The sequence below is a fragment of the Bufo bufo genome, chromosome 9 (genome assembly GCF_905171765.1).
Source record: "Bufo bufo chromosome 9, aBufBuf1.1, whole genome shotgun sequence".
Classification (NCBI taxonomy): Eukaryota; Metazoa; Chordata; class Amphibia; order Anura; family Bufonidae; genus Bufo; species Bufo bufo.
In genome coordinates this window covers 110,077,426-110,103,157 of record NC_053397.1, presented here as the reverse complement: position 1 = coordinate 110,103,157, position 25,732 = coordinate 110,077,426, and the positions used below count along the sequence as shown (strand labels likewise).

At 43.6% G+C, this 25,732-nt stretch overlaps 1 protein-coding gene across 5 annotated transcripts in view; it reads right to left on the bottom strand.

The window, feature by feature from the left end:
• The window catches only part of PLA2G4A (phospholipase A2 group IVA), a 331,217-nt gene that overhangs the window by 56,424 nt on the left and 249,061 nt on the right, over positions 1-25,732 (bottom strand). For all 5 annotated transcript variants that reach the window (XM_040407269.1, XM_040407267.1, XM_040407268.1 and 2 more), the window contains one exon: positions 7,762-7,946. In XM_040407269.1, the coding sequence (XP_040263203.1) occupies positions 7,762-7,946 (185 nt within the window). The remainder of the gene's footprint in view (positions 1-7,761; positions 7,947-25,732) is intronic.

Genomic DNA, 25,732 nt, shown 5'->3' with positions numbered 1-25,732 from the left:
ACTTTGCTAGCCTCCCATTTGTAAGACAGGCTTGCTTTTTTTCTTGGGTAGTCTCAGGGAATACCCCTAAATTTAGTAGTCCAAATGTCAAACAGGGGGTATTCTTCTGAAGAGGCCTACAGGCTTCTGACCCAGTCGGATGAGGAATGGGAACCCTCATCTGACGAATCTAGCGGGTCAGAATATGAACCTGTAGAAAGCAGTGGCAGTCTGACCCAAAGTTCGGACGAGGAGGTTGAGGTCCCTGATAGCACCAGGCGCACCCGGCACCGTGTCGCTAGACCACAGGTTGCGCAGGATCCGCTTCAAGAGCAGCAGAGTGGGGCTGGCGCTGTCGGATCACGTGGTGAGGCATACACCAGCAGCGCAGCCCTCCCTGGACCTAGTACCAGCACTGCCGTACAACATGGTGAAGAAGGGCAGTTGAAGCTGGTACGGTGGCACATGCAATAGTTACCCCGTCGCAGCCACCGCACAGACAGGCCCGTAGACCCCCTAGAGTCCCTGAGGTGCTGGCAAATCCTGATTGGCAGTCCCCAACTTCAGCCGCACCAATAGTTCCCCCTTTCACCGCCCAGTCTGGAGTTCGGGTTGAGACAGCTCAGATCGGTTCAGCCCTGGGATTTTTTGAGCTGTTCTTGACTGCAGAGCTCTTGGACTTAGGTCATGGCAGAAACAAATCGGTATGCCACTCAATTTATATCCGCCAACCCGGGAAGCTTTTATGCCCAGCCTTTCCGGTGGAAACCAGTCCAAGTTTCCGAATTAAAAAAATTTCTGGGCCTTCTCCTCAACATGGGTCTAACCAAAAAGCATGAATTTCGGTCATATTGGTCCACAAACCCGATTCATCACATGCCCATGTTCTCTGCTGCTATGTCCAGGGCACGATTTGAGGCCATCCTGCGTTTCCTGCACTTTAGCGACAACACCACCTCCGTCCCAGAGGCCACCCAGCTTTTGACCGGCTCCACAAAATTCAGCCCCTCATAGACGACTTCAACCAGAAATTTGCAGATTTGTATACCCCTGAGCAAAACATCTGCGTAGACGAGTCCCTAATACATTTTACCGGGCGCCTTGGCTTCAAACAATACATCCCAAGCAAGTGTGCCCGGTATGAGGTCAAATTGTATAAGTTCTGTGAAAGGGCCACAGGCTATACCCACAAATTTCGGATCTATGAGGGAAAAGATCAGACCCTGGAGCCGGTCGGTTGCCCTGACTACCTGGGGAGCAGTGGGAAGACAGTCTGGGACTTGGTGTCACCCTTATTTGGCAAGGGGTACCATCTTTATGTGGACAATTTCTACACAAGTGTGGCCCTCTTCAGGTATTTGTTCCTAGAACAGATTGGCTACTGTGGCACCGCGTGAACTAGTCGCGCGGGCTTCCCCCAACGGCTCGTTACCACCCGTCTTGCAAGGGGGGAGAGGGCTGCCTTGTGTAACGAAGAACTGCTCGCGGTGAAATTGAGAGACAAGCGTGACGTTTACATGCTCTCCTCCATTCACGCAGACACGACAATACAAATTGAGCGAGCAACCAGTGTCATTGAAAAGCCCCTCTGTGTCCACGACTATAATTTGCTCATGGGAGGGGTGGACTTCAATGACCAGATGTTATCTCCGTATTTAGTTTCCCGACGCACCAGACGCTGGTATAAGAAGGTGTCTGTATATTTGATTCAATTGGCTGCATATAATAGTTTTGTTCTCTACAGTAAGGCTGGGAGAACACGATCCTTCCTCAAATTTCAGGAAGAGATCATCGAGAACCTCCTGTATCAGGAGGTTCCGTGGCCCCATCCACCAGTGTAGTTAGCCGTCTACATGAGCGACATTTCCCCAGTGTCGTTGCCGGTACCTCAACCCAACCGTCCCCCCTGAAAAAGATGTCGTGTCTGTAGCAGGAGTGGAATAAGGCGTGACACCCGCTATTTCTGTCCTGACTGCCCTGACCACCCTGCCCTATGCTTTGGAGAGTGTTTCCGGAAGTACCACACACAGGTACACTTAGCATACGGATTGCATCTCACAGGACAGGCACACAGGGCTATTAGGGCCCTTTCTCTCACAGCTGCTGCAAACCTCTCCTTTCACCTGGGATAAAGTGCATAATGTACTTCGCCACATCTTTGGGCGATTTGCGCTTTGAACATTGCCCCATGGGGAAGGAGAGGTTTGTCCTATAAAAGGTAAAAAAAAATATAAAAGAAACACCAGTAAGCAAAAAAAGTTAACTTTCAGTTCAAAAAGTTAAATAAAGTTTATATGTTCTGTTCAAAAGTTATTATAAAGTTAATAAAATGTATTGCGCTGCGGCCTGTTTTTTTTTTTTTTTTTTTTTACCTTCCAGGTGGACCAACCGATCGACTAGCTGCAGCACTGATGTGCATTCTGACAGAAGCATTGCGCTGCTGTCAGATTACACACAAGTCGGTGTATGCGGCGCTGCAAGACGAGATTTCTCCTCTGCAGTAAAAGATACGTTTGCCGAGGCATATGAGCTGAGGAGGCGGCGGTGTTCATATGCTTTGGCAAACACTTTGTATATATAAAAAAAAATAAAAAATCCCGGCAATGATTTATTCATCCACATCGATTGATGTGAATGGAGAAATCTGGTTTGCCAGGGCCTACGGGCTAAGTGGGTATGGATGTTGAGCGGAGCTACTATGTCCTGGCAGACGCCTTTCCCCTCCTTTTTTTTTTTGGGCAGAGATTTTTTCATCCACATTGATCGATGCGAATGAAGAAATCTGTGCCGTTCATTTTTTCTTTCAGCCCAGAGGCTGAACAAAAAAAAAAATCTCATTACCCGTATGCTCAATATAAGGAGAATAGCAGAAACTCCTAATGCTGGCCATACATGTAATGATTGCGGACCCCCTCAAATGCCAGGGCAGTACAAACACCCCACAAATAACACCATTTTGGAAAGAAGACACCCCAAGGTATTCGCTGCGGGGCATATTGAGTCCATGAAAGATTGAAATTTTTGTCTCAAGTTAGCGGAAAGGGAGACTTTGTGAGAAAAAAAATAAATAAACCAATTTCCGCTAACTCGTGCCCAAAATTTTTTTTTTCTATGAACTCGGCATGCCCCTCATTGAATACCTTGGGGTGTCTTCTTTCCAAAATGGGGTCACATGTGGGGTATTTATACTGCCCTGGCTTTTTAGGGGCCCTAAAGCGCGAGAAGAAGTCTGGGATCCAAATGTCTAAAAATGCCCTCCTAAAAGGAATGTGGGCCCCTTTGCCCACCTAGGCTGCAAAAAAGTGTCACACATGTGGTATTTCCGTACTCAGGAGAAGTTGGGCAATGTGTTTTGGGGTGTCATTTTACATATACCCATGCTAGGTGAGATAAATATCTCGGGCAAATGCCAACTTTGTATAAAAAAATGGAAAAAGTTGTCTTTTGCCAAGATATTTCTCTCACCCAGCAGGGCAGTATAACTACCCCACAAGTGACCCCATTTTGGAAAGAAGACACCCCAAGGTATTCCGTGAAGGGCATGGCGAGTTCCTAGAATTTTTTTTTTTTTGTCACAAGTTAGCGGAAAATGATGATTTATTTATTTTTATTTTTTTCTTACAAAGTGTCATATTCCACTAACTTCCATTGCTCACCTAGGCTGCAAAAAAGTGTCACACATGTGGTATTGCCGTACTTAGGAGAAGTTGGGCAATGTGTTTTGGGGTGTCATTTTACATATACCCATGCTGGGTGAGAGAAATATCTTGGCAAGAGACATGTAAAATGACACCCCAAAACACATTGCCCAACTTCTCCTGAGTACGGCAATACCACATGTGTGACACTTTTTTGCAGCCTAGGTGGGCAAAGGGTCCCACACTCCAAAGAGCACCTTTTGGATTTCACCGGCCATTTTTTACACATTTTGATTTCAAACTACTTTGCACGCATTTGGGCCCCTAAAATGCCAGGGCAGTATAACTACCCCACAAGTGACATTTTGGAAAGAAGACACCCCAAGGTATTTCGTGATGGGCATAGTGAGTTCATGGAAGTTTTTATTTTTTTTCACAAGTTAGTGGAATATGAGACTTTGTAAGAAAAAAAAAAGAAAAAAAAATCATTTTCCGCTAACTTGTGACAAAAAATAAAAAGTTCTATGAACTCACTATGCCCATCAGCGAATACCTTAGGGTGTCTACTTTCCGAAATGGGGTCATTTGTGGGGTGTTTGTACTGTCTGGCCATTGTAGAACCTCAGGAAACATGACAGGTGCTCAGAAAGTCAGAGCTGCTTCAAAAAGCGGAAATTCACATTTTTGTACCATAGTTTGTAAACGCTATAACATTTACCCAAACCATTTTTTTTTTTACCCAAACATTTATTTTTTTATCAAAGACATGTAGAACAATAAATTTAGAGAAAAATTTATATATGGATGTAGTTTTTTTTGCTAAATTTTACAACTGAAAGTGAAAAATGTCATTTTTTTGCAACAAAATCGTTAAATTTCGATTAATAGCAAAAAAAGTAAAAATGTCAGCAGCAATGAAATACCACCAAATGAAAGCTCTATTAGTGAGAAGAAAAGGAGGTAAAATTCTTTTGGGTGGTAAGTTGCATGACCGAGCAATAAACGGTGAAAGTAGTGTAGTGCAGAAGTGTAAAAAGTGGTCTGGTCATTAAGGGTGTTTAAGCTAAGGGGGCTGAGGTGGTTAAACTAAAACTGGCTGTTTTTCAGCTGATCCAAATTTTAGGACCACATGCCTTTAAAAGGCCAAATCTGTGCAAAGATGTGGATTCATTGTCATTTTCTGTCAGGTAGTCACACGTTGTGATGGCAAAGGCAAAAAAACCTCTCCCTTTTTGAACGTGGTCGGGTTGTTGAACTGCATAAGCAGGGTCTCTCACAGCGCACCATCGCTGCTGAGGTGGGACGCAGTAAGACAGTCATTTGGAATTTCTTAAATGATCCTGAGGGTTATGGAACAAAAAAGTTAAGTGGAAGACCCAAAAAAATGTAATCAGCACTGAGCCAGAGGATCCAATTGGCTGTCCGTCAAGACACTGGACGATCCTTGACCCAAATTAAGGCCCTTACTGATGCTGACTGCAGCCCCAAAACCATCAGACGGCATCTGAGACTGAAGGGCTTCAAAAACAAAAAACGTCTTCAAAGACCTCGTCTCCTTGAACGCCACAGAACTGCTCGTTTGGACTTTGTAAGAGAGCACCAAACATGGGACATTCAAAGGTGGAAGAAAGTTTTATTCTCTGAGGAGAAAAAATTTAACCTTGATGGTCCTTTGGTTTCGAACGTTACTGGCATGACAAGCAGATCCCATAGATGTTTTCTATGCGCCACAGTGGAGGGGGCACCGTAATGGTCTGGGGTGCTTTTTCCTTCAGTGGAACAATGGAGCTTCAAGAAGGGCAGGGGCGTCAAACAGCCGCTGGCTATGTCCAGATGTTGCAGAGAGCATTCCTCATGACTGAGGGCCCTAGTCTGTGTGGTAACGACTGGGTTTTTCAACAGGACAATGCTACAGTACACAATGCCCGCAGGACAAGGGACTTCTTCCAGGAGAATAACATTACTCTTTTGGCCCATCCTGCGTGTTCCCCTGATTTAAATCCAATTGAGAAGCTTTGGGGATGGATGGCAAGGGAAGTTTACAAAAATGGACAACAGCCTGTTTCAGTTTATTTGTTGTTTTCATTAAATTGAATGCTCAAAAAATGTTTTGCCTTTGTGTTTTCTCCCATTTCTTCTTGTTGCATGTTGAAGCTCAAATTGGAACCTTGTTAAGATCCAGCCATGCTAAATATGATTTTTTGCCATTTTTCAAGTGGTCTTTTGATCAGGACTGTATTAGCCTTATTGCCACTATTGGGGGATACCCCTGAGTATACACTAGTGCCCATTGCACTTTCCTTATCAATTGTACTTGTATGCTGATAATATTCTTTATGTTATGAATGACACTTTATTGCTTGTTGATCACTTCTGCAAAACTTAATGAGAATGATTATTCACAAAATGATGCATTAAAAATGTGTATGGGAGAATGGCACTTAGGCTTGGTGCTATTTTTGTGACAATGGCATAATTACCGTATGTCAGGTCTTTGTCTCATTTGTAGGATCAAGTTGTCACAATGAATGTTGGGTTCAGGTAATCACAGTGTACTGTTAAAAGCAATCAGCTATTAAACTGCCAAATTGAATACACAGACTGTAGGCTCCAAAGGGTTAACACAATGGAAATGTTAACCAAGTAAGAGGGATATATCTCAAACTGTTTCATAGGTTTATGGTTTTTGACATGGATCAAAAAATAGTATGTCTATAAACATTAAGAGTAAACTAAATCGCCAATCAAAGCAACCAAATGCTCACCCAAAAGCCTATTTAAAGGGAACCCTGCCTTGGTTCCATTTCCTGCAGATTATGGTATTTACTTTTGCCTGCCTCATTTACCAGAGTAATTCTCATCCTTATTTGCCATAGTCTTGACCTGAGCCTTGTACCTGGATATTTCTCCTGCATTGCCTTTTGCATTGTATGCCTGGTACCTGTTGTTCGAAGTCTGGCTGCAGCCCTGACACTTTGTTTAATCTCTGGCTAAAGTTTGTCTGGTCCTCATGCCTGTCATATTCTAGCTGCCCTCCTGGTGAGGATCATTAGCTCTAATTGGTAACCATTCTGGGGAATGCAACCTGGTAATCTGTTTGGGAAAATCTGTACCTACTTGTGGGGATTAAGGGGCAAAGAAAAGGGAGACTGCTGAGGCTCCTCACCCAAACAGGTTGTGGCTTAGGACCTACCGCTATTAGCTCGAACTCTATTTATCTGGGATAAATAAAACTGTAATGGAGATTTAACTATTTTGAATGATGTGTCTAGTTTGAAAATAATACATAAGACATTTTGCTTAAGCCATTTAATGGGAGTCTGTCACCTCCACAATTACATGTATATTAAACATAAGCATGCTGACTTGTAGAGTGGGTGCCCAGAAATATAACCATGTCATTCTTAAAATATGGTCCTCTAATCCTGTTAAATGCTTCTTTTTTATCTTTCTATAAATAAGGTTTTCATTGCAAGGCTGGTGGGACCACTTCAGTTGGTGCACCATTGCTTTGCCAATAACACTGCCCAGCTCCTCACCCTTGTTTGATCAACATTATGTGTGATTTTGAAGCCTAGAACTACGGCAGAGCAAGCCAGTGCACCAAGTGTTTGTCAATGGTCCACCAAAAACCTTATTTGCATAAGAATACAAACATACATTTCTTAGGATTAAAGCACTGGAATTTCACAAAAGACTTATCATTATATTTTAGGGGAACCTATCCTACATGGAGGTATGCTTACTTTGAAGGTGATAGACTTCTTTTAAATAGGTCTTCCCACTATGTATATTAATGGGATATCCAAATGTATATCCAAGGCTCCTTTGTTTCAAGCCAGTGGGAGTTACAAAAGAACCTTGAACTCAGCTTTTTTTGTTACCCCTGTTAACTTGAAACCTCTATTAAATTGAAAGGAGAGACTATTCACATCCTGTATAGAAAAAAATATTTAATTTATACTTTTCTATTTTTATGTAAATAAGCAAAGAAACATCATATCTTGTGGTATAAATATAGGTTTTAATCTAATCGAAACCTCAGCAGCGATTAAAACGCTGACAACCAAACCACAAGCATCCATTTCAGGTATCCAGCTAAATACATAATTGCAATAAACACACATATTAACTACTATATTACCTTGAATGGGGGGCTTGAATCACTTGGTCTTGCAGAAAAATCAAAAGAAATTATAAGATCAACACCTCTTTGAGGCCTTAAGATAAGAGGATATGGAAGATTGAATGTTAAACCACTGTCAACAATGTGTATTTTCTTGCTTTTCACATCCAGTGGTTCATATATCTGTTCAAATTCATCAGGGTCTGCAATGGAATTAAAATCAGATATTTAGTTAATAGTTACAAAAATTGCTTCGACCTCCTGCATATACACTTCTGTATAAGTGCTTTTAAATGTTTAAAAAAAGTTACATGATTTTCCAGTATTTTCCACGGTGAGATGGGAAGTACTTAAAAGTTTGGCATGCTGCAGAAGCATATAATAATGATTCTAATATTAATAATACATCTACAGGTGAAACTCGAAAAAATGTAATATTGTGCAAAGTTCATTTATTTCAGTAATGCAACTTAAAAGGTGAAACTAATATATGAGATAGACTCATTACATGTAAAGCGAGATATTTCAAGCCTTTGTTATAATTCGGATGATTATGGCTTATAGCTTCTGAAACCCCAAAGTCACAATTTTGAGGTACCCTTTGCTCAGGGGGTATGGATTAATTAGCTGACTAGAGATGTCGCGAACATAAAATTTTCCGTTCGCGAACGGCGAACGCAAATGTTCGCGAACGGGCGAACCGCCATTGACTTCAATAGGCAGGCGAATTTTAAAACCCACAGGGACTCTTTCTAGCCACAGTAGTGATGGAAAAGTTGTTTCAAGGGGACTAACACCTGGACTGTGGCATGCCGGAGGGGGATCCATGGCAAAACTCCCATGGAAAATTACATAGCTGACGCAGAGTTGAGTTTTAATCCATAAAGGGCATAAATCACTAACAATCCAATTTTTTTTTGAACAACGTGGTTTAAAACATCCAGTGTGTGTATACGATCAGGTATGATGTTGTATCGATCAGGTAGTGTAAGGGTTACACCCGATTCACAGACATTGACAGACCAAACTCCCCTTTTAATGCACCGCAAACACCTGCAAACAGTCCATTTGCCCAACCGCAAACTCCCCATTTGCACAAGGTTGGATACCAAGCTACCCATGTCCCGTTGATGTCATTGAAGGTTTCTTCCTCCACCCAGCCACGAACAACACCAAGGGTCCCCGAAAGGTGAATTGAATAGATTTTTCGAACGGGGAGGTGGTTAAAAAAAACGCTGGCTCCCTCCCCTTTGTATTAATCCACGGTCACTGCGTCTGCGCCGTGCAATTTACTGTCACACCCGATATGAGTGGTATTTTCTGTAGTACTATTCTCATCAATTTAATCCCTGTTACGTCCCCAATCTGGGGTCCATTTATTGAATAGATTTTTCGAATGGGGAGATGGTTAAAAAAACGCTGGCTCCCTCCCCTTTGTTTTAATCCACGGTCACTGCGTCTGCGCCGTGCAATTTACTGTCACACCCGATATGAGTGGTATTTTCTGTAGTACTATTCTCATCAGTTTAATCCCTGTTACGTCCCATATCAGGGATTGCCTTTTGTGAAAAAATTTTTAGGCTGGGTAGCTTCGACTGCCTTCACAGTGACAGACCAAACTCTGATACACCAAACTGAATTGATTTTAGGAACCGGGAGATGGAAAAAGCAGCTTGGTCGGTCCTCTTACTCCCAAGTTGGGGCACTGCGCGTGCACAGAGCAATGTGCTGTGACACCCTATATGAGTGGTGTCTTAACTAGTACTATTCCTATCAGTTTAATCCCTGTTACGTCCCCTGTTCGGGGACGTGTGTCGAATTGATTAACCATTGTCGAATTAACGAACCATTACGACATCCTGAAATTATTTAGTTCTGAGCTCTGTACTTGCTTTGTATTGGAATTGATGGGATTTTTTAAATTGTCTGCATTATTTCTAATAAACGATTAAGAGACTTTATTATGATTTTTTTATTTTATGTATTAAAAACCCATACAACTTTAAAAAAAATATATATATATGAAAATTAATGTTTTTTCGATGAAAAATTATCCAGCCGATCGCTTTTGGTCTGATCATAATGAAGCAACGGCCTTATCATCTGGGGTGTGGCAACATTGCCAACACACTCATAGAGGTGATGATCGCTTCATTGTGATTAGCAAGCCCCTTCACCACAACAAGGTAACGATCACGAAGGGGAATTGACACTTGTATGTGCCTTTTTTTGTTTTGTTTTGTTTTTGCAGCCACAGGGCAGCACCAGAGGCCAGAAAAATTAGGCATGTACACATGCCTGAAAAATAATGGTATTGTTGCAGACGCTGTTGTAGCAGCGGTCGGAAAAATGGATGTTTTCCAGGCAGAAAGGTGACTAAAACATTGCGGCTTGAACCCTAGTTGGTGGCGGAGAATTCACGAAAGTCATCCGGTATGCAGACATTAAATACAGCAGCGTGGGAACCATTTTGAGGCCAAGGCATGTCATCAGGCCTTTTGTTAGTCAAACGTATCATTATAATGCGACCAATTGTAGTGGGTCAGACTATAATAACTAAATAGTGGGCTAAACCCTTGAAATCCAGAATAACTTAACAATAATGGGTAGCTTATTTAATTAAAACTTAACATTTAATAATGTCTTTAGGTAAAATAATGGGCCCTTCTATCTTAAACACTTCTCAATAGTAACCACTGATTACACTAATCTCCTATAAAAAATAAATGGAGACGGGAAGGACCAAACATAGGGATAGCAAATATATTAATGAAGACAGGATGAGAGGTAGTTACGTACCAAGGCAGAGGGACACAGTGCTGGGTCCAATCCCTAAGTAACCCTATCACTGCCTATCCTCCCCCCTATCTACTGCAAATGCCCTATTATCACCCTCCCTAAACGTGGACTGCCCAGTTTTGCCCGATAGACAGAAATTGGTCCCATAGATGATATAGACCGATGACAATTACAAAAAGGGCATATGAACTGGCATAAATTTGTATGGTGGATAAGGTCAAGTATGATCACAGTATGGCTGAAGGCCACCTGCGATACCTGGTCAAATCCACACACAAATATAATAGAATATAAATATTGTCAGATGATCATAATGTCCCGACGCGTTTCCTTAATAATACCTGATTCATCAGGGGACAGAATTATATCTAAGAGACCCCTAAACTGGGGTCACTTATCCAACCAGATAAAGGGGTCACAGAGAGTACATTAATATACCATATCTGATTAAATAGCACAGTCCACCTTATTATAGACGACTGCACAACAGTTGTTAATTTACAAACAGGTTGTAATGTGAACTCAAGCCAACCAAACGTTGTGGTAACAAAGGTATATGGCCAAGTCACCCTCTAGTTCACGTGGCCTGCGGTGATTCCTGGTATTTTAATCAATATTCATAAAACTAGTCTAGTTCGCATTGAATATACACTATTGTCCGGATATAAATGTCACCATCCGGAACAAAAACCAAGAGTAACCCCAGGTCACCAGTCTCAACTACTCAAAAAGTATATTCATCAGTGAGACTAGTCCAAATATAGTGAAACAATCATGGTCAGGTCACAAATGTATCACATTGATTAGAGGTGTCTATATGGTATACATTGTAACAGACCTCCCACTAGTAATATCACCAGTAGACGTTAAAAGGCTTATTCAGTGCTCAATGTTTAACAATGCTATGTTATTATGGTATACAGGCATGTAAGCATATTCAACTTATCTGTCCAGTTGTAGATAATAACTGTTTCCAGATAGAAATAGGTGGAGGGTGCTCCTCGGCGTCCCGCGTGTAGCAGTGGCAATGGAGTCATGTTCGCGGGTCATTTTAAAAGGCCGTAAAGCCCCGCCCCATTTCACACACCCTCAGCGTTATGCAACGTCAGAGTCATGTGATGCGTCAGCTGTTCAGCTTGTACTAACATAGACCAGCTCCTTCCTATGACGTTGAGCGTGGAGACATGATCCTATTGCCAGGTAACCACAGGGAAGCTCAGTCTTCATATTGAAGCCGAGACCCGAACACTTAAAGTGACCAAGCAACATGCAGTCTTTTACTTAGTATCTATTAGACGGCGAACGCGCACCACTGCGCATGTGTGAGGCGGGTGTATTGAGGTGCAAAGGTAAAGTCAGAGGGCAAATATGCTCAACCCTTGCTCCCACTTAAGTTCAAAGTATTTTCCATTGGTCTGCTTGGTCTGCAGATCACCTAGTGGAATATCAGAGCTTATAAGGTGAATCCTCAAATAACTTATCTCCAAACAATCGCTTTACCGTCACCTAGATTTAGTACTCATCCTCTATGGGTATCCCAACCAAATCTACAATAGAGTGGCTAATAATGCCACTCCATTGATATATCCATGTTTTGCGTATGCCGGGGGTGACGGATGGGGCCGGATCACATCACTGATAAATAGAGTGATATATTAAGGTTCTATGTAGCAACTGAATGACAATTGCTCATTCAAGCCCGTGGGGACCACAGTTTGAAGGTGGAAAATCCACCACGTCTCTCTCTGCAAAATCTTCCGGTCCCAGTCCCCCCCCCCCCTTTTTGGTCTTGCGACTACTTCAATGCCCATAAATCTCAATTCCGACGCGTCACCACCATGTACCGTGTTGACATGTTTTGCCATGGGCGTGTTTATGTCGTTCCTAATGTCCCCCAAATGTTCACCTATCCGTCGTCGCAATTCACGGGTCGTTTTCCTTATGTACTCAAGGCCGCATTTGCAATTGGCCCTGTAGATCACTCCCATAGTGCGACAATTTATAAACTGTCTAATTTGGTAATTTTTTCTGGTGACATTGGCACAGAACGACCGTCCCGGTGTGATATGTCCACATGCCACACAGCCACTACAGTGAAAACAACTGATTGGACGTTGGAGCCATGTCTCTCTAAAATCACGTGTCTCACTGTAGTGGCTGTGCACTAGGCGATCCCTAAGACTAAGGCCCCTACGGTAAGTGACCTGTACTGTTTCGCAGACCACCTTTCTAATGTCTGGATCGATGAGGAGGACCTCTCAATGCTTTCTTAATATCTGTTTGACCTCTTCCGAGGAGTCATCAAAAGTGCCTATAAGGCGTATCAACCCACTCTCTGTTTTTTTAGGTTTGGAGTAGAGAAGATCATCTCTCTTGCTCTCACATGCTCTTTTAAAGGCACACTTAAGGACCGCATCCGGGTAGCCCCTTTCCCGAAAACGACTTCTTAAATCATTAGCCTGTTCTTTAATTGCATCCCAGGTGGAGCAGTTCCTCCTGATACGCAGGTACTGTCCCACTGATATTCCTCTTTTCAGGGGGAAGGGATGGTGGCTGCTCCAGTGTAGAAGTGAGTTAGTGGAGGTGGGCTTCCTAAAGATATTTGTTTGTATCAAGTCATCTTTACCCTTTGAGATCAAGATATCAAGAAAAGGCAAGGTATTATTTTCAAAGACTGAGGTAAATTTCATATTAATACAGTTGACATTCAATTCCTTAACAAAGTCAGAATTCCACTTCTCCCCCTTTCCAGACAACAAAGACGTCGTCTATGAATCCTGCCCAGGTAACAATGCATGGAATGTGTCTGCTGGGTACATCGCCAAAGACCAGCGTCCTCTCCCACCAGCCCAGGAACAAATTAGCATACGACGGGGCACAAGAACTCCCCATCGCAGTGCCCCTGAGCTGGTGGTAGAGGACGCCGTCAAAAAGGAAGTAGTTCCTTGTAAGGACAAATTCAAGCAAACGCAAAACAAATTTATTGTGTGGGTAAAACTATCGTCCTCTGGTGAAGAGGAATGATTCCACTGCCCTCATACCTAAGTCATGAGGTATGGACGAGTAGAGGGCCTCAACATCAATTGAGGTCAAAGATGTTCCCTCCTCCAAGCTGATCCCCTCAAGGCGACCAAGGAGGTCACTCGTGTCTCTCAGGTATGAGGGCAGTGTTTTAACAAATGGTGCTAAAATATGGTCCAAATAGATCCCTAAATTTTGGGTCAAACTGTTTACACCCGATACAATCGGGCGTCCTTTGACAGGGGTACCACCCTTATGGACTTTGGGTAAGCTATAGAAGGTAGCTATAGTGGGATGTTTTTTATATAGATAATCAAATTCATCCCCCTCAAATTCATCCCCTGTCTTAGCTAGTCGCAGTATGTCAATTAAATCCTTCTGATTTTTTACAGTGGGATCCCCCCTCAATTTCTCATATGTATCTTTGTCGTCAAGCAATGCATGGCACATGTTTTTGTAGTCATTGGTGTTCATCAGAACGATGTTACCACCCTTATCCGAGGATTTGATGATTAGGTTCTTCTTTTTCTCCAAGTCTAATAGTGCTTTGTACTCCCTTTTGCTACAATGGAGCTGCTGGTTGGACAAGTTAACTATTTGGTTACGTTGCCCGACGGCCTGTTGGTCTGAGGTGGTAATTATTAGTTTTTTCTGACAGATACTAAGTAAAAGACGGCATGTTGCTTGGTCACTTTAAGTGTTTGGGTCTCGGCTTCAATATGAAGACTGAGCTTCCCTGTGGTTACCTGGCAACAGGAACACGTCTCCACGCTCAACGTCATAGGAAGGAGCTGGTCTATGTTAGTACAAGCTGAACAGCTGACGCATCACATGACTCTGACGTTGCATGACGCTGAGGGTGTGTGAAATGGGGGCGGGGCTTCACAGCCTTTTAAAATGACCCGCGAACATGACTCCATTGCCACTGCTACACGCGGGACGCCGAGGAGCACCCTCCACCTATTTCTATCTGGAAACAGTTATTATCTACAACTGGACAGATAAGTTGAATATGCTTACATGCGTGTATACCATAATAACATAGCATTGTTAAACATTGAGCACTGAATAAGCCTTTTAACGTCTACTGGTGATATTACTAGTGGGAGGTCTGTTACAATGTATACCATATAGACACCTCTAATCAATGTGATACATTTGTGACCTGACCATGATTGTTTCACTATATTTGAACTAGTCTCACTGATGAATATACTTTTTGAGTAGTTGAGACTGGTGACCTGGGGTTACTCTTGGTTTTTGTTCCGGATGGTGACATTTATATCCGGACAATAGTGTATATTCGATGCGAACTAGACTAGTTTTATGAATATTGATTTAAATACCAGGAATCACCGCAGGCCACGTGAACTAGAGGGTGACTTGGCCATAAACCTTTGTTACCACAACGTTTGGTTGGCTTGAGTTCACATTACAACCTGTTTGTAAATTAACAACTGTTGTGCAGTCGTCTATAATAAGGTGGACTGTGCTATTTAATCAGATATGGTATAATAATGTACTCTCTGTGACCCCTTTATCTGGTTGGATAAGTGACCCCAGTTTAGGGGTCTCTTAGATATAATTCTGTCCCCTGATGAATCAGGTATTATTGAGGAAACGTGTCGGGACATTATGATCATCTGACAATATTTATATTCTATTATATTTGTGTGTGGATTTGACCAGGTATCGCAGGTGGCCTTCAGCCATACTGTGATCATACTTGACCTTATCCACCATACAAATTTATGCCAGTTCATATGCCCTTTTTGTAATTGTCATCGGTCTATATCATCTGTGGGACCAATTTCTGTCTATCGGGCAAAGCTGGGCTGTCCACGTTTAGGGAGGGTGATAATAGGGCATTAGCAGTAGATAGGGGGGAGGATAGGCAGTGATAGGGTTACTTAGGGATTGGACCCAGCACTGTGTCCCTCTGCCTTGGTACCTAACTACCTCTCATCCTGTCTTCATTAATATATTTGCTATCCCTATGTTTGGTCCTTCCCGTCTCCGTTTATTTTTTATAGGAGATTAGTGTAATCAGTGGTTACTATTGAGAAGTGTTTAAAGCGAACCTTTCACCTGGATTTCACTTAATAAACTATTACCAGTACCTTATAGATTATCCTCATTCTGTTTCAATGCATTCTTGTGCCACTTTCCTGGGATGTATATTGATGAAAAAAACGACTTATAAAGTCCTCGTCTCCAGCTCCTGAAGTCACGCTAGAAGTCAAGGGGGTAGCCCTTCCCTCACTCCAGGCTGTAACTCCCCTGCCCTAAACCCGCCTCTAAGCAGTGTAACTGACACCCGGCTCAGTCGCCAGGACCGCGCTTGTACAGGCGGCGCATGCGCCATCGGCCTCAGTAGCAGCGCGATCCTGTCTATCGCGCGGACTCAATCGCGATCCTGTAACTGAATCGCGCATGCGCCGGGGACGGACGGTTCAGTTACAGGATCGCGCTTGAGTCCGCGCGATAGACGGGATCGCGCTGCTATTGAGGCCGACTGCGCATGCGCCGCCTGTACAAGCGCGGTCCCGGCGACTGAGCCGGGTGTCAGTTACACTGCTTAGAGGCGGGGTTAGGGCAGGGGAGTTACAGCCTGGAGTGAGGGAAGGGCTACCCCCTTGACTTCTAGCGTGACTTCAGGAGCTGGAGACGAGGACTTTATAAGTCGTTTTTTTCCATCAATATACATCCCAGGAAAGCGGCACAAGAATGCATTGAAACAGAATGAGGATAATCTATAAGGTACTGGTAATAGTTTATTAAGTGAAATCCAGGTGAAAGGTTCGCTTTAAGATAGAAGGGCCCATTATTTTACCTAAAGACATTATTAAATGTTAAGTTTTAATTAAATAAGCTACCCATTATTGTTAAGTTATTCTAGTCAAACGTATCCCCCACTGTCAGTCCCTTCGGGAACCATGCCTCATTCATCTTAATGAAGGTGAGGTAATCAACACTTTTTTGACCGAGGCGACTTCTTTTGTCAGTGACAATGCCTCCTGCTGCACTGAAGGTCCCTTCTAACAGGACACTTGAAGCGGGGCAGGCCAGAAGTTCTATCGCAAACTGGGATAGCTCAGGCCACAGGTCAAGCCTGTGCACCCAGTAGTCAAGGGGTTCATCGCTCCTCAGAGTGTCGATATCTGCAGTTAAGGCGAGGTAGTCTGCTACCTGTCGGTCGAGTCGTTCTCTAAGGCTGGATCCCGAAGGGCTGTGGATGTGTAGGACTGAAAAAGCTCTGCATGTCCTCCATCAACAACACGTCTGTAAAGCGTCCTATCCTTGCTGCCGTCGTGGTAGGAGGAGGATTACTTTCACCTCTTCCCCAGTTAGATTCCCGTTGTGCTGTGACACAAGCCATGTTCGCCGTGAACTGTTCGCCGGCGAATAGTTCGGGACATCACTATAGCCGACTAGAGTGTTACACTTTAAGCCTAGAATATTGAAACTTTTCACAAAAATTCGAATTTTAAGCTGCATTAATGCAATTCCTTTTAATTTGCATTACTGAAATAAATGGACTTTTGCACGATATTCAAATTTTTTGAGTTTCACCTGTATATGCTAGGTACTGTAAATTATGTTTAAAAAATTATTTTTTGTCTGCTGCAGCCAATCACAATTCTCAATGGTCAATTGCTAAGGACAGTCACGTGCCATACTGTACATCTGCACATCACTATGCATGTCACAGATATTGTGGTAAACTTCTGAGAATAGTGTATGGCTGCAGCAGTCACGTGACGTATACCTGTGCAGGTGTTCTATACATGATCACTGGAGCCAATCACTGTACTCCATTTTAGACAACTGAGGATACGGATTAACTGCAAAAGTCACGTGCTGTATACAGACACATCAATACTGCAGTTTGTAACAAGTAACAGCAGGTGGACTGAAAAAGCACTGCAGTGAATAGTGCTTGAGAAATGGGTGAGTATAAGGCCTCTTGCACACAACCATATGGCTTTTTCAGTATTTTGCGGTCCGCAAAAAACGGATCCTAAAAAAATACGGATGACGTCCGTGTGCATTCCGTTTTTTAAGGAACAGAACAGCTGGCCCCTAATAGAACAGTACTATCCTTGTCCGTAAATGCGGACAATAATAGGAGATGTTTTAACAGAACGGAAAAACGGAAATACGGAAACGGAAGGCATACGGAGTACCTTCCGTTTTTTTTGCGGATCCAGTGAAATGAATTGTTCCGTATACAGTCCATATACAGAACGCAAAAAACGGAACGTAAACGGGGAAAAAAAAACGTTTGTGTGCAAGAGGCCAAAGGTTTTTATTGTTCTAAAAACTTGGAGGGCTTGACCGAAATTTTTAAAGGCGGGGCCAGCATCAACACCCGGCATCCCCGGCCCACTCATTTCCTCATTTCAAAATTGCGGCAGTCGCGGTCCCTTTAACCACTTCAGCCCCCAGTGCTTAAACACCCTGAAAGACCAGGCCACTTTTTACACTTCTGACCTACACTACTTTCACCGTTTATTGCTCGGTCATGCAACTTACCACCCAAATGAATTTTACCTCCTTTTCTTCTCACTAATAGAGCTTTCATTTGGTGGTATTTCATTGCTGCTGACATTTTTACTTTTTTTGTTATTAATCGAAATTTAACGATTTTTTTGCAAAAAAATGACATTTTTCACTTTCAGTTGTAAAATTTTGCAAAAAAACGAGATCCATATAGAAATTTTGCTCTAAATTTATAGTTCTACATGTCTTTGATAAAAAAAAAATGTTTGGGTAAAAAAAAAATGGTTTGGGTAAAAGTTATAGCGTTTACAAACTATGGTACAAAAATTTGAATTTCCGCTTTTTGAAGCAGCTCTGACTTTCTGAGCACCTGTCATGTTTCCTGAGGTTCTACAATGGCCAGACAGTACAAACACCCAACAAATGACCCCATTTCAGAAACTACACACCCTAAGGTATTCGCTGATGGGCATAGTGAGTTCATAGAACTTTTTATTTTTTGTCACAAGTTAGCGGAAAATGATGATTTTTTTTTTTTTTTTTTTTTTTCTTACAAAGTCTCATATTCCACTAACTTGTGACAAAAAATAAAAACTTCTATGAACTCACTATGCCCATCACGAAATACCTTGGGGTCTCTTCTTTCCAAAATGGGGTCACTTGTGGGGTAGTTATACTGCCCTGGCATTCTAGGGGCCCAAATGTGTGGTAAGGAGTTTGAAATCAAATTCTGAAAAAAATGACCTGTCAAATCCGAAAGGTGCTCTTTGGAATATGGGCCCCTTTGCCCACCTAGGCTGCAAAAAAGTGTCACACATCTGGTATCTCCGTACTCAGGAGAAGGTGGGGAATGTGTTTGGGGGTGTCATTTTATATATACCCATGCTGGGTGAGAGAAATATCTTGGCAAAAGACAACTTTTCCCATTTTTTTATACAAAGTTGGCATTTGACCAAGATATTTATCTCACCCAGCATGGGTATATATAAAATGACACCCCAAAACACATTCCCCACCTTCTCCTGAGTACGGAGATACCAGATGTGTGACACTTTTTTGCAGCCTAGGTGGGCAAAGGGGCCCATATTCCAAAGAGCACCTTTCGGATTTGACAGGTCATTTTTTTCAGAATTTGATTTCAAACTCCTTACCACACATTTGGGCCCCTAGAATGCCAGGGCAGTATAACTACCCCACAAGTGACCCCATTTTGGAAAGAAGACACCCCAAGGTATTCCGTGAGGGGCATGGCGAGTTCCTAGAATTTTTTATTTTTTGTCACAAGTTAGTGGAAAATGATGATTTTTTTTTTTTTTTTTTTTTCATACAAAGTCTCATATTCCACTAACTTGTGACAAAAAATAAAAACTTCCATGAACTCACTATGCCCATCAGCGAATACCTTGGGGTCTCTTCTTTCCAAAATGGGGTCACTTGTGGGGTAGTTATACTGCCCTGGCATTCTAGGGGCCCAAATGTGTGGTAAGGAGTTTGAAATCAAATTCAGTAAAAAATGACCTATGAAATCCAAAAGGTGCTCTTTGGAATGTGGGCCCCTTTGCCCACCTAGGCTGCAAAAAAGTGTCACACATCTGGTATCCCCGTACTCAGGAGAAGTTGAGGAATGTGTTTTGGGGTGTCTTTTTACATATACCCATGCTGGGTGAGATAAATATCTTGGTCAAATGCCAACTTTGTATAAAAAAATGGGAAAAGTTGTCTTTTGCCAAGATATTTCTCTCACCCAGCATGGGTATATGTAAAATGACACCCCAAAACACATTCCCCACCTTCTCCTGAGTACGGAGATACCAGATGTGTGACACTTTTTTGCAGCCTAGGTGGGCAAAGGGGCCCATATTCCAAAGAGCACCTTTCGGGTTTGACAGGTCATTTTTTTCAGAATTTGATTTCAAACTCCTTACCACACATTTGGGCCCCTAGAATGCCAGGGCAGTATAACTACCCCACAAGTGACCCCATTTTGGAAAGAAGAGACCCCAAGGTATTCGCTGATGGGCATAGTGAGTTCATGGAAATTTTTATTTTTTGTCACAAGTTAGTGGAATATGAGACTTTGTATGAAAAAAAAAATCAAAAAAAAAATCATCATTTTCCACTAACTTGTGACAAAAAATAAAAAATTCTAGGAACTTGCCATGCCCCTCACGGAATACCTTGGGGTGTCTTCTTTCCAAAATGGGGTCACTTGTGGGGTAGTTATACTGCCCTGGCATTTTCCAGGGGCCCTAATGTCTGGTAAGTAGGTAAATGACCTGTGAAATCCGAAAGGTGCTCTTTGGAATGTGGGCCCCTTTGCCCACCTAGGCTGCAAAAAAGTGTCACACATCTGGTATCTCCGTACTCAGGAGAAGGTGGGGAATGTGTTTTGGGGTGTCATTTTACATATACCCATGCTGGGTGAGAGAAATATCTTGGCAAAAGACAACTTTTCCCATTTTTTTTATACAAAGTTGGCATTTGACCAAGATATTTATCTCACCCAGCATGGGTATATGTAAAATGACACCCCAAAACATATTCCCCAACTTCTGCTGAATATGGAGATACCACATGTGTGACACTTTTTTGCAGCCTAGGTGGGCAAAGGTGCCCAAATTCCTTTTAGGAGGGCATTTTTAGACATTTGGATACCAGACTTCTTCTCACGCTTTGGGGCCCCTAAAATGCCAGGGCAGTATAAATACCCCACATGTGACCCCATTTTGGAAAGAAGACACCCCAAGGTATTCAATGAGGGGCATGGCGAGTTCATTGAAAAAAAAAATTTTGGCACAAGTTAGCGGAAATAGATTTTTTTGATTTTGTTCTCACAAAGTCTTCCTTTCCGCTAACTTGGGACAAAAATTTCAATCTTTCATGGACTCAATATGCCCCTCAGCGAATACCTTGGGGTGTCTTCTTTCCAAAATGGTGTTATTTGTGGGGTGTTTGTACTGCCCTGGCATTTGAGGGTCTCCGCAATCATTACATGTATGGCCAGCATTAGGAGTTTCTGCTATTCTCCTTATATTGAGCATACGGGTAATGAGATTTTTTTTTTCCGTTCAGCCTCTGGGCTGAAAGAAAAAAATGAACGGCACAGATTTCTTCATTCGCATCGATCAATGTGGATGAAAAAATCTCTGCCAAAAAAAGAAAAAGGAGGGGAAAGGCGTCTGCCAGGACATAGGAGCTCCGCCCAACATCCATACCCACTTCAGCTCGTATGCCCTGGCAAACCAGATTTCTCCATTCACATCAATCGATGTGGATGAATAAATCATTGCCGGGATTTTTTTTTTTATATATACAAAGTGTTTGCCAAAGTATATGAACACCGCCACCTCCTCAGCTCATATGCCTCGGCAAAAGTATCTTTTACTGCAGAGGAGAAATCTCGTCTTGCAGCGCCGCATACACCGACTTGCGTGTAATCTGACAGCAGCGCAATGCTTCTGTCCGAATGCACATCAGTGCTGCAGCTAGTCGATCGGTTGGTCCACCTGAAAGGTAAAAAAAACAAAACAAAAAAGAAAAAACCAGGCCGCAAAGCAATAACTTTATTAACTGTTGAACAGAACATAGAAACTTTTTTTAAACTTTTTTAACTGAACATTTAACTTTTTTACTTACCGGTATTTTTTTTTTTGTTTCGTTTTTTTTACCTTTTATAGAACAAACCTCTCCTTCCCCATGGGACAATGTGCAAAGCACAAATCGCCCAAAGATGTGGCGAAGTACGTTATGCACTTTATCCCAGGTGAAAGGAGAGGTTTGCAGCAGCTGTGAGTGAATGGGCCCTAATAGCCCTGTGTGCCTGTCCTGGTGAGATGTGATCCCTATGCTAGGTGTACCTGTGTGTGGTACTTCCGGAAACACTCTCCATAGCATAGGGCAGGGTGGTCAGCACAGTCAGGACAGAAATAGCGGGTGTCACGCCTTATTCCACTCCTGCTACAGACACGACATCTTTTTCGGGGTGACGGTTGGGTTGAGGTACCAGGAACGACACTGGGGAAATGTCGCTCGTGTAGACGGCTAACTACACTGGTGGATGGGGCCACGGAACCTCCTGGGTAAAGGAGGTTCTCGATGATCTCTTCCTGGAATTTGAGGAAGGATCCTGTTCTCCCAGCCTTACTGTAGAGAACAAAACTATTGTAGAGCGCCAATTGAATTAAATATACAGACACCTTCTTATACCAGCGTCTGGTTCTGCGGGAAACTAAATACGGAGACAACATCTGGTCATTGAAGTCCACCCCTCCCATGAGCGCATTATAGTCGTGGACACAGAGGGGCTTTTCAATGACACGGGTTGCTCGCTCAATTTGGATTGTCGTGTCTGCGTGAATGGAGGAGAGCATGTAAACGTCACGCTTGTCTCTCCATTTCACCGCGAGCAGTTCTTCGTTACACAAGGCAGCCCTCTGCCCCCTTGCAAGACGGGTGGTTACAAGCCGTTGGGGGAAGCCCACGCGACTAGTTCGCGCGGTGCCACAGGCGCAAATCCGTTCTAGAAACAAATGCCTAAAGAGGGCCACACTTGTGTAGAAATTGTCCACATAAAGATGGTACCCCTTGCCGAATAAGGGTGACACCAAGTCCCAGACTGTCTTCCCACTGCTCCCCAGGTAGTCAGGGCAACCGACCGGCTCCAGGGTCTGATCTTTTCCCTCATAGATCCGAAATTTGTGGGTATAGCCTGTGGCCCTTTCACAGAGCTTATACAATTTGACCCCATACCGGGCACGCTTGCTTGGGATGTATTGTTTGAAGCCAAGGCGCCCGGTAAAATGTATTAGGGACTCGTCTACGCAGATGTTTTGCTCAGGGGTATACAAATCTGCAAATTTCAGGTTGAAATGGTCTATGAGGGGCCGAATTTTGTGGAGCCGGTCAAAAGCAGGGTGGCCTCTGGGACGGGAGGTGGTATTGTCGCTAAAATGCAGAAAACGTAGGATGGTCTCAAATCGTGTCCTGGACATAGCAGCAGAGAACATGGGCATGTGATGAATTGGGTGCGTTGACCAATATGACCGCAATTCATGCTTTTTTGTCAGGCCCATGTTGAGGAGAAGGCCCAAAAAAATTTTAATTTCGGAAACTTGGACTGGTTTCCACCGGAAAGGCTGGGCATAATAGCTTCCCGGGTTAGCGGTTATAAATTGTGTGGCATACTGGTTGGTCTCTGCCACGACTAAGTCCAAGAGCTCCGCAGTCAAGAACAGCTCAAAAAATCCCAGGGCCGAACCGATTTGAGCCGTCTCAACCCGAACTCCAGACTGGGCGGTGAAAGGGGGAACTACTGGTGCGGCTGAAGTTGGTGACTGCCAATCAGGATTTGCCAGCACCTCAGGGACTCTAGGGGCTCTACGGGCCCGTCTTTGCGGTGGCTGCGACGGGGTAACTATTGCACGTGCCACCGTACCAGCTTCAACTGCCCTTCTGGTGCTCGCTACTTCACCATGTTGTACGGCAGTGCTGGTACTAGGTCCAGGAAGGGCTGCGCTGCTGGTGTATGCCTCACCACGTGATCCGGCAGCGACAGCCCCACTCTGCTGCTCTTGAAGCGGATCCTGCGTAACCTGTGGTCTAGCGACATGGGGCCGGGTACGCCTGGTGCTGCCAGGGACCTCCACCTCCTCGTCCGAACTTTGGGTCAGAGAGCCACTGCTTTCCACAGGTTCATATTCTGACCCGCTAGATTCGTCAGATGAGGGTTCCCACTCCTCATCCGACTGGGTCAGAATCCTGTAGGCCTCTTCAGAAGAATACCCCCTGTTTGACATTTTGGACTACTAAATTTAGGGGTATTCCCTGAGACTACCCAAGAAAAAAAGCAAACCTGTCTTACAAAGGGGAGGCTAGCGAAGTACCGGAGGCCGCTGCGGTTGATAAAAAATATCAAAACTGATTTTTTTATCGCCGCAGTGCGTGTAAAATGAATGTGCAGTGATCAAAAAATATATATTTTTTGTCACTGCGGTGGGGCGGGCGTGGGTGAACGCACGTGTGGGCGACCGATCAGGCCTGATCGGGCAAACACTGCGTTTTGGGTGGAGGGCGAGCTAAGGTGACACTAATACTATTATAGATCTGACCGTGATCAGTTTTGATCACTTACAGATACTATAAAAGTACAAATGCTGATTAGCGATACGCTAAACAGCGAATAAAAGTGACTGCGGTGCGGTGGGGTGGGCGCTAACTGACGCTAACTACCTAACCAAGGGGCCTAAACTATCCCTAAAACCTAACAGCCAATACCAGTGAAAAAAAAAAAGTGACAGTTTACACTGATCACTTTTTTTCCTTTCACTAGTGATTGACAGGGGCGATCAAAGGGGTGATCAAAGGGTTAATTGGGGTGCAGGTGGGTGATCTGGGGCTAAGGTGTAGTGTTGGTGCTACTCACAGTTCAGTCTGCTCCTGTGCTGGATCCAACCGACGAAAAGGACCAGCACAGGAGCAGACAAGCCATATAACAGATCATATTTACTAATATGATCTGTTATATGACTTTGGATTGGATTTTTTGAAAATCGCCAGCCTGCCAGCCAATGATCGTTGCTGGCAGGCTGGTGACGAAATACTTCTTTTAATTTTGCCGACCCGCGATGCGCATGCGCGGGCCGGCTTTGAGCGAAATCTCGCGTCTCGCGAGATGACGCGTATATGCGTGACTCTGCGCAGCGCTGCCACCTCCGGAACGCAATCCTGCGTTAGGCGGTCCGGAGGTGGTTAAACATCACCCTGCCTAGTATCACAGAACATGGAGCGTGCTGCTCTCAGCGCACTCCATGTTCCCTCAGCAGCACAGAAGAAAAGGAAGCAGTCCCTCCCTGTCCTGCTGCCACCGCCAATGAGGAGAGGGTGGGCGGAGGAGGGGAGGGACTGTGGCCACTGTGCCACCAATGATAATTAACCTTTAATACAGATACAGGAGGCGGGTGCCAGTGGAAGAATCACATAGCTGGCACCCGACCTCTGATAGGGAGCTGCGATCAGCGGCAGTTAACCCCTTAGGTGCCGCACCCCCCAACCCCCCCCCCACAGTATTAAAATCATTGGTGGCAGTGGCCACAGGGTCCCCTCCTCTCCTCCTTATTGGTGGCAGTGGCAGCATCTGATCGGAGCCCCAGCTGTGTAATCCTGGAGCTCCGATCGGTTACCATGGCAGCCAGGACGCTACTGAAGCCCTGGCTGCCATGGTAAGTTCTCTGCTGCTGTGTGCACAAAGCCCAGAGCTCTATTAGGGTGAATAGGACAAGGGATTAAAAGATTCAAGGTACTAGCCCTTAAGGGGGAAATAGTTATTAAATAAAAAGTAAAAAAAGAAAACACCAAAATATTCAGTATAAATCACCCCCTTTCCTAATTTTACATATAAAACATATAAACAATAAATAATTAAAAATATTACATATCGTCACGTCTGAAAATTCCCAACTATTAAAATACAGTATAAAAATTTTTTTTTGCGGTTAGCGCAGTAAGAGAAAAAATTAAATAAAAACGTGCGATTCGCCATTTTTTTTTTTGTCAACTTGTCCGCCCAAAAAATAGGGTAGGACTGTTCGAATATGGGCCGGACGATCCATAAAAAAGCGGAATGCACGCAGCTTTTTTGTTGTTTTATTTTATTTTTCGTGTGGTATCG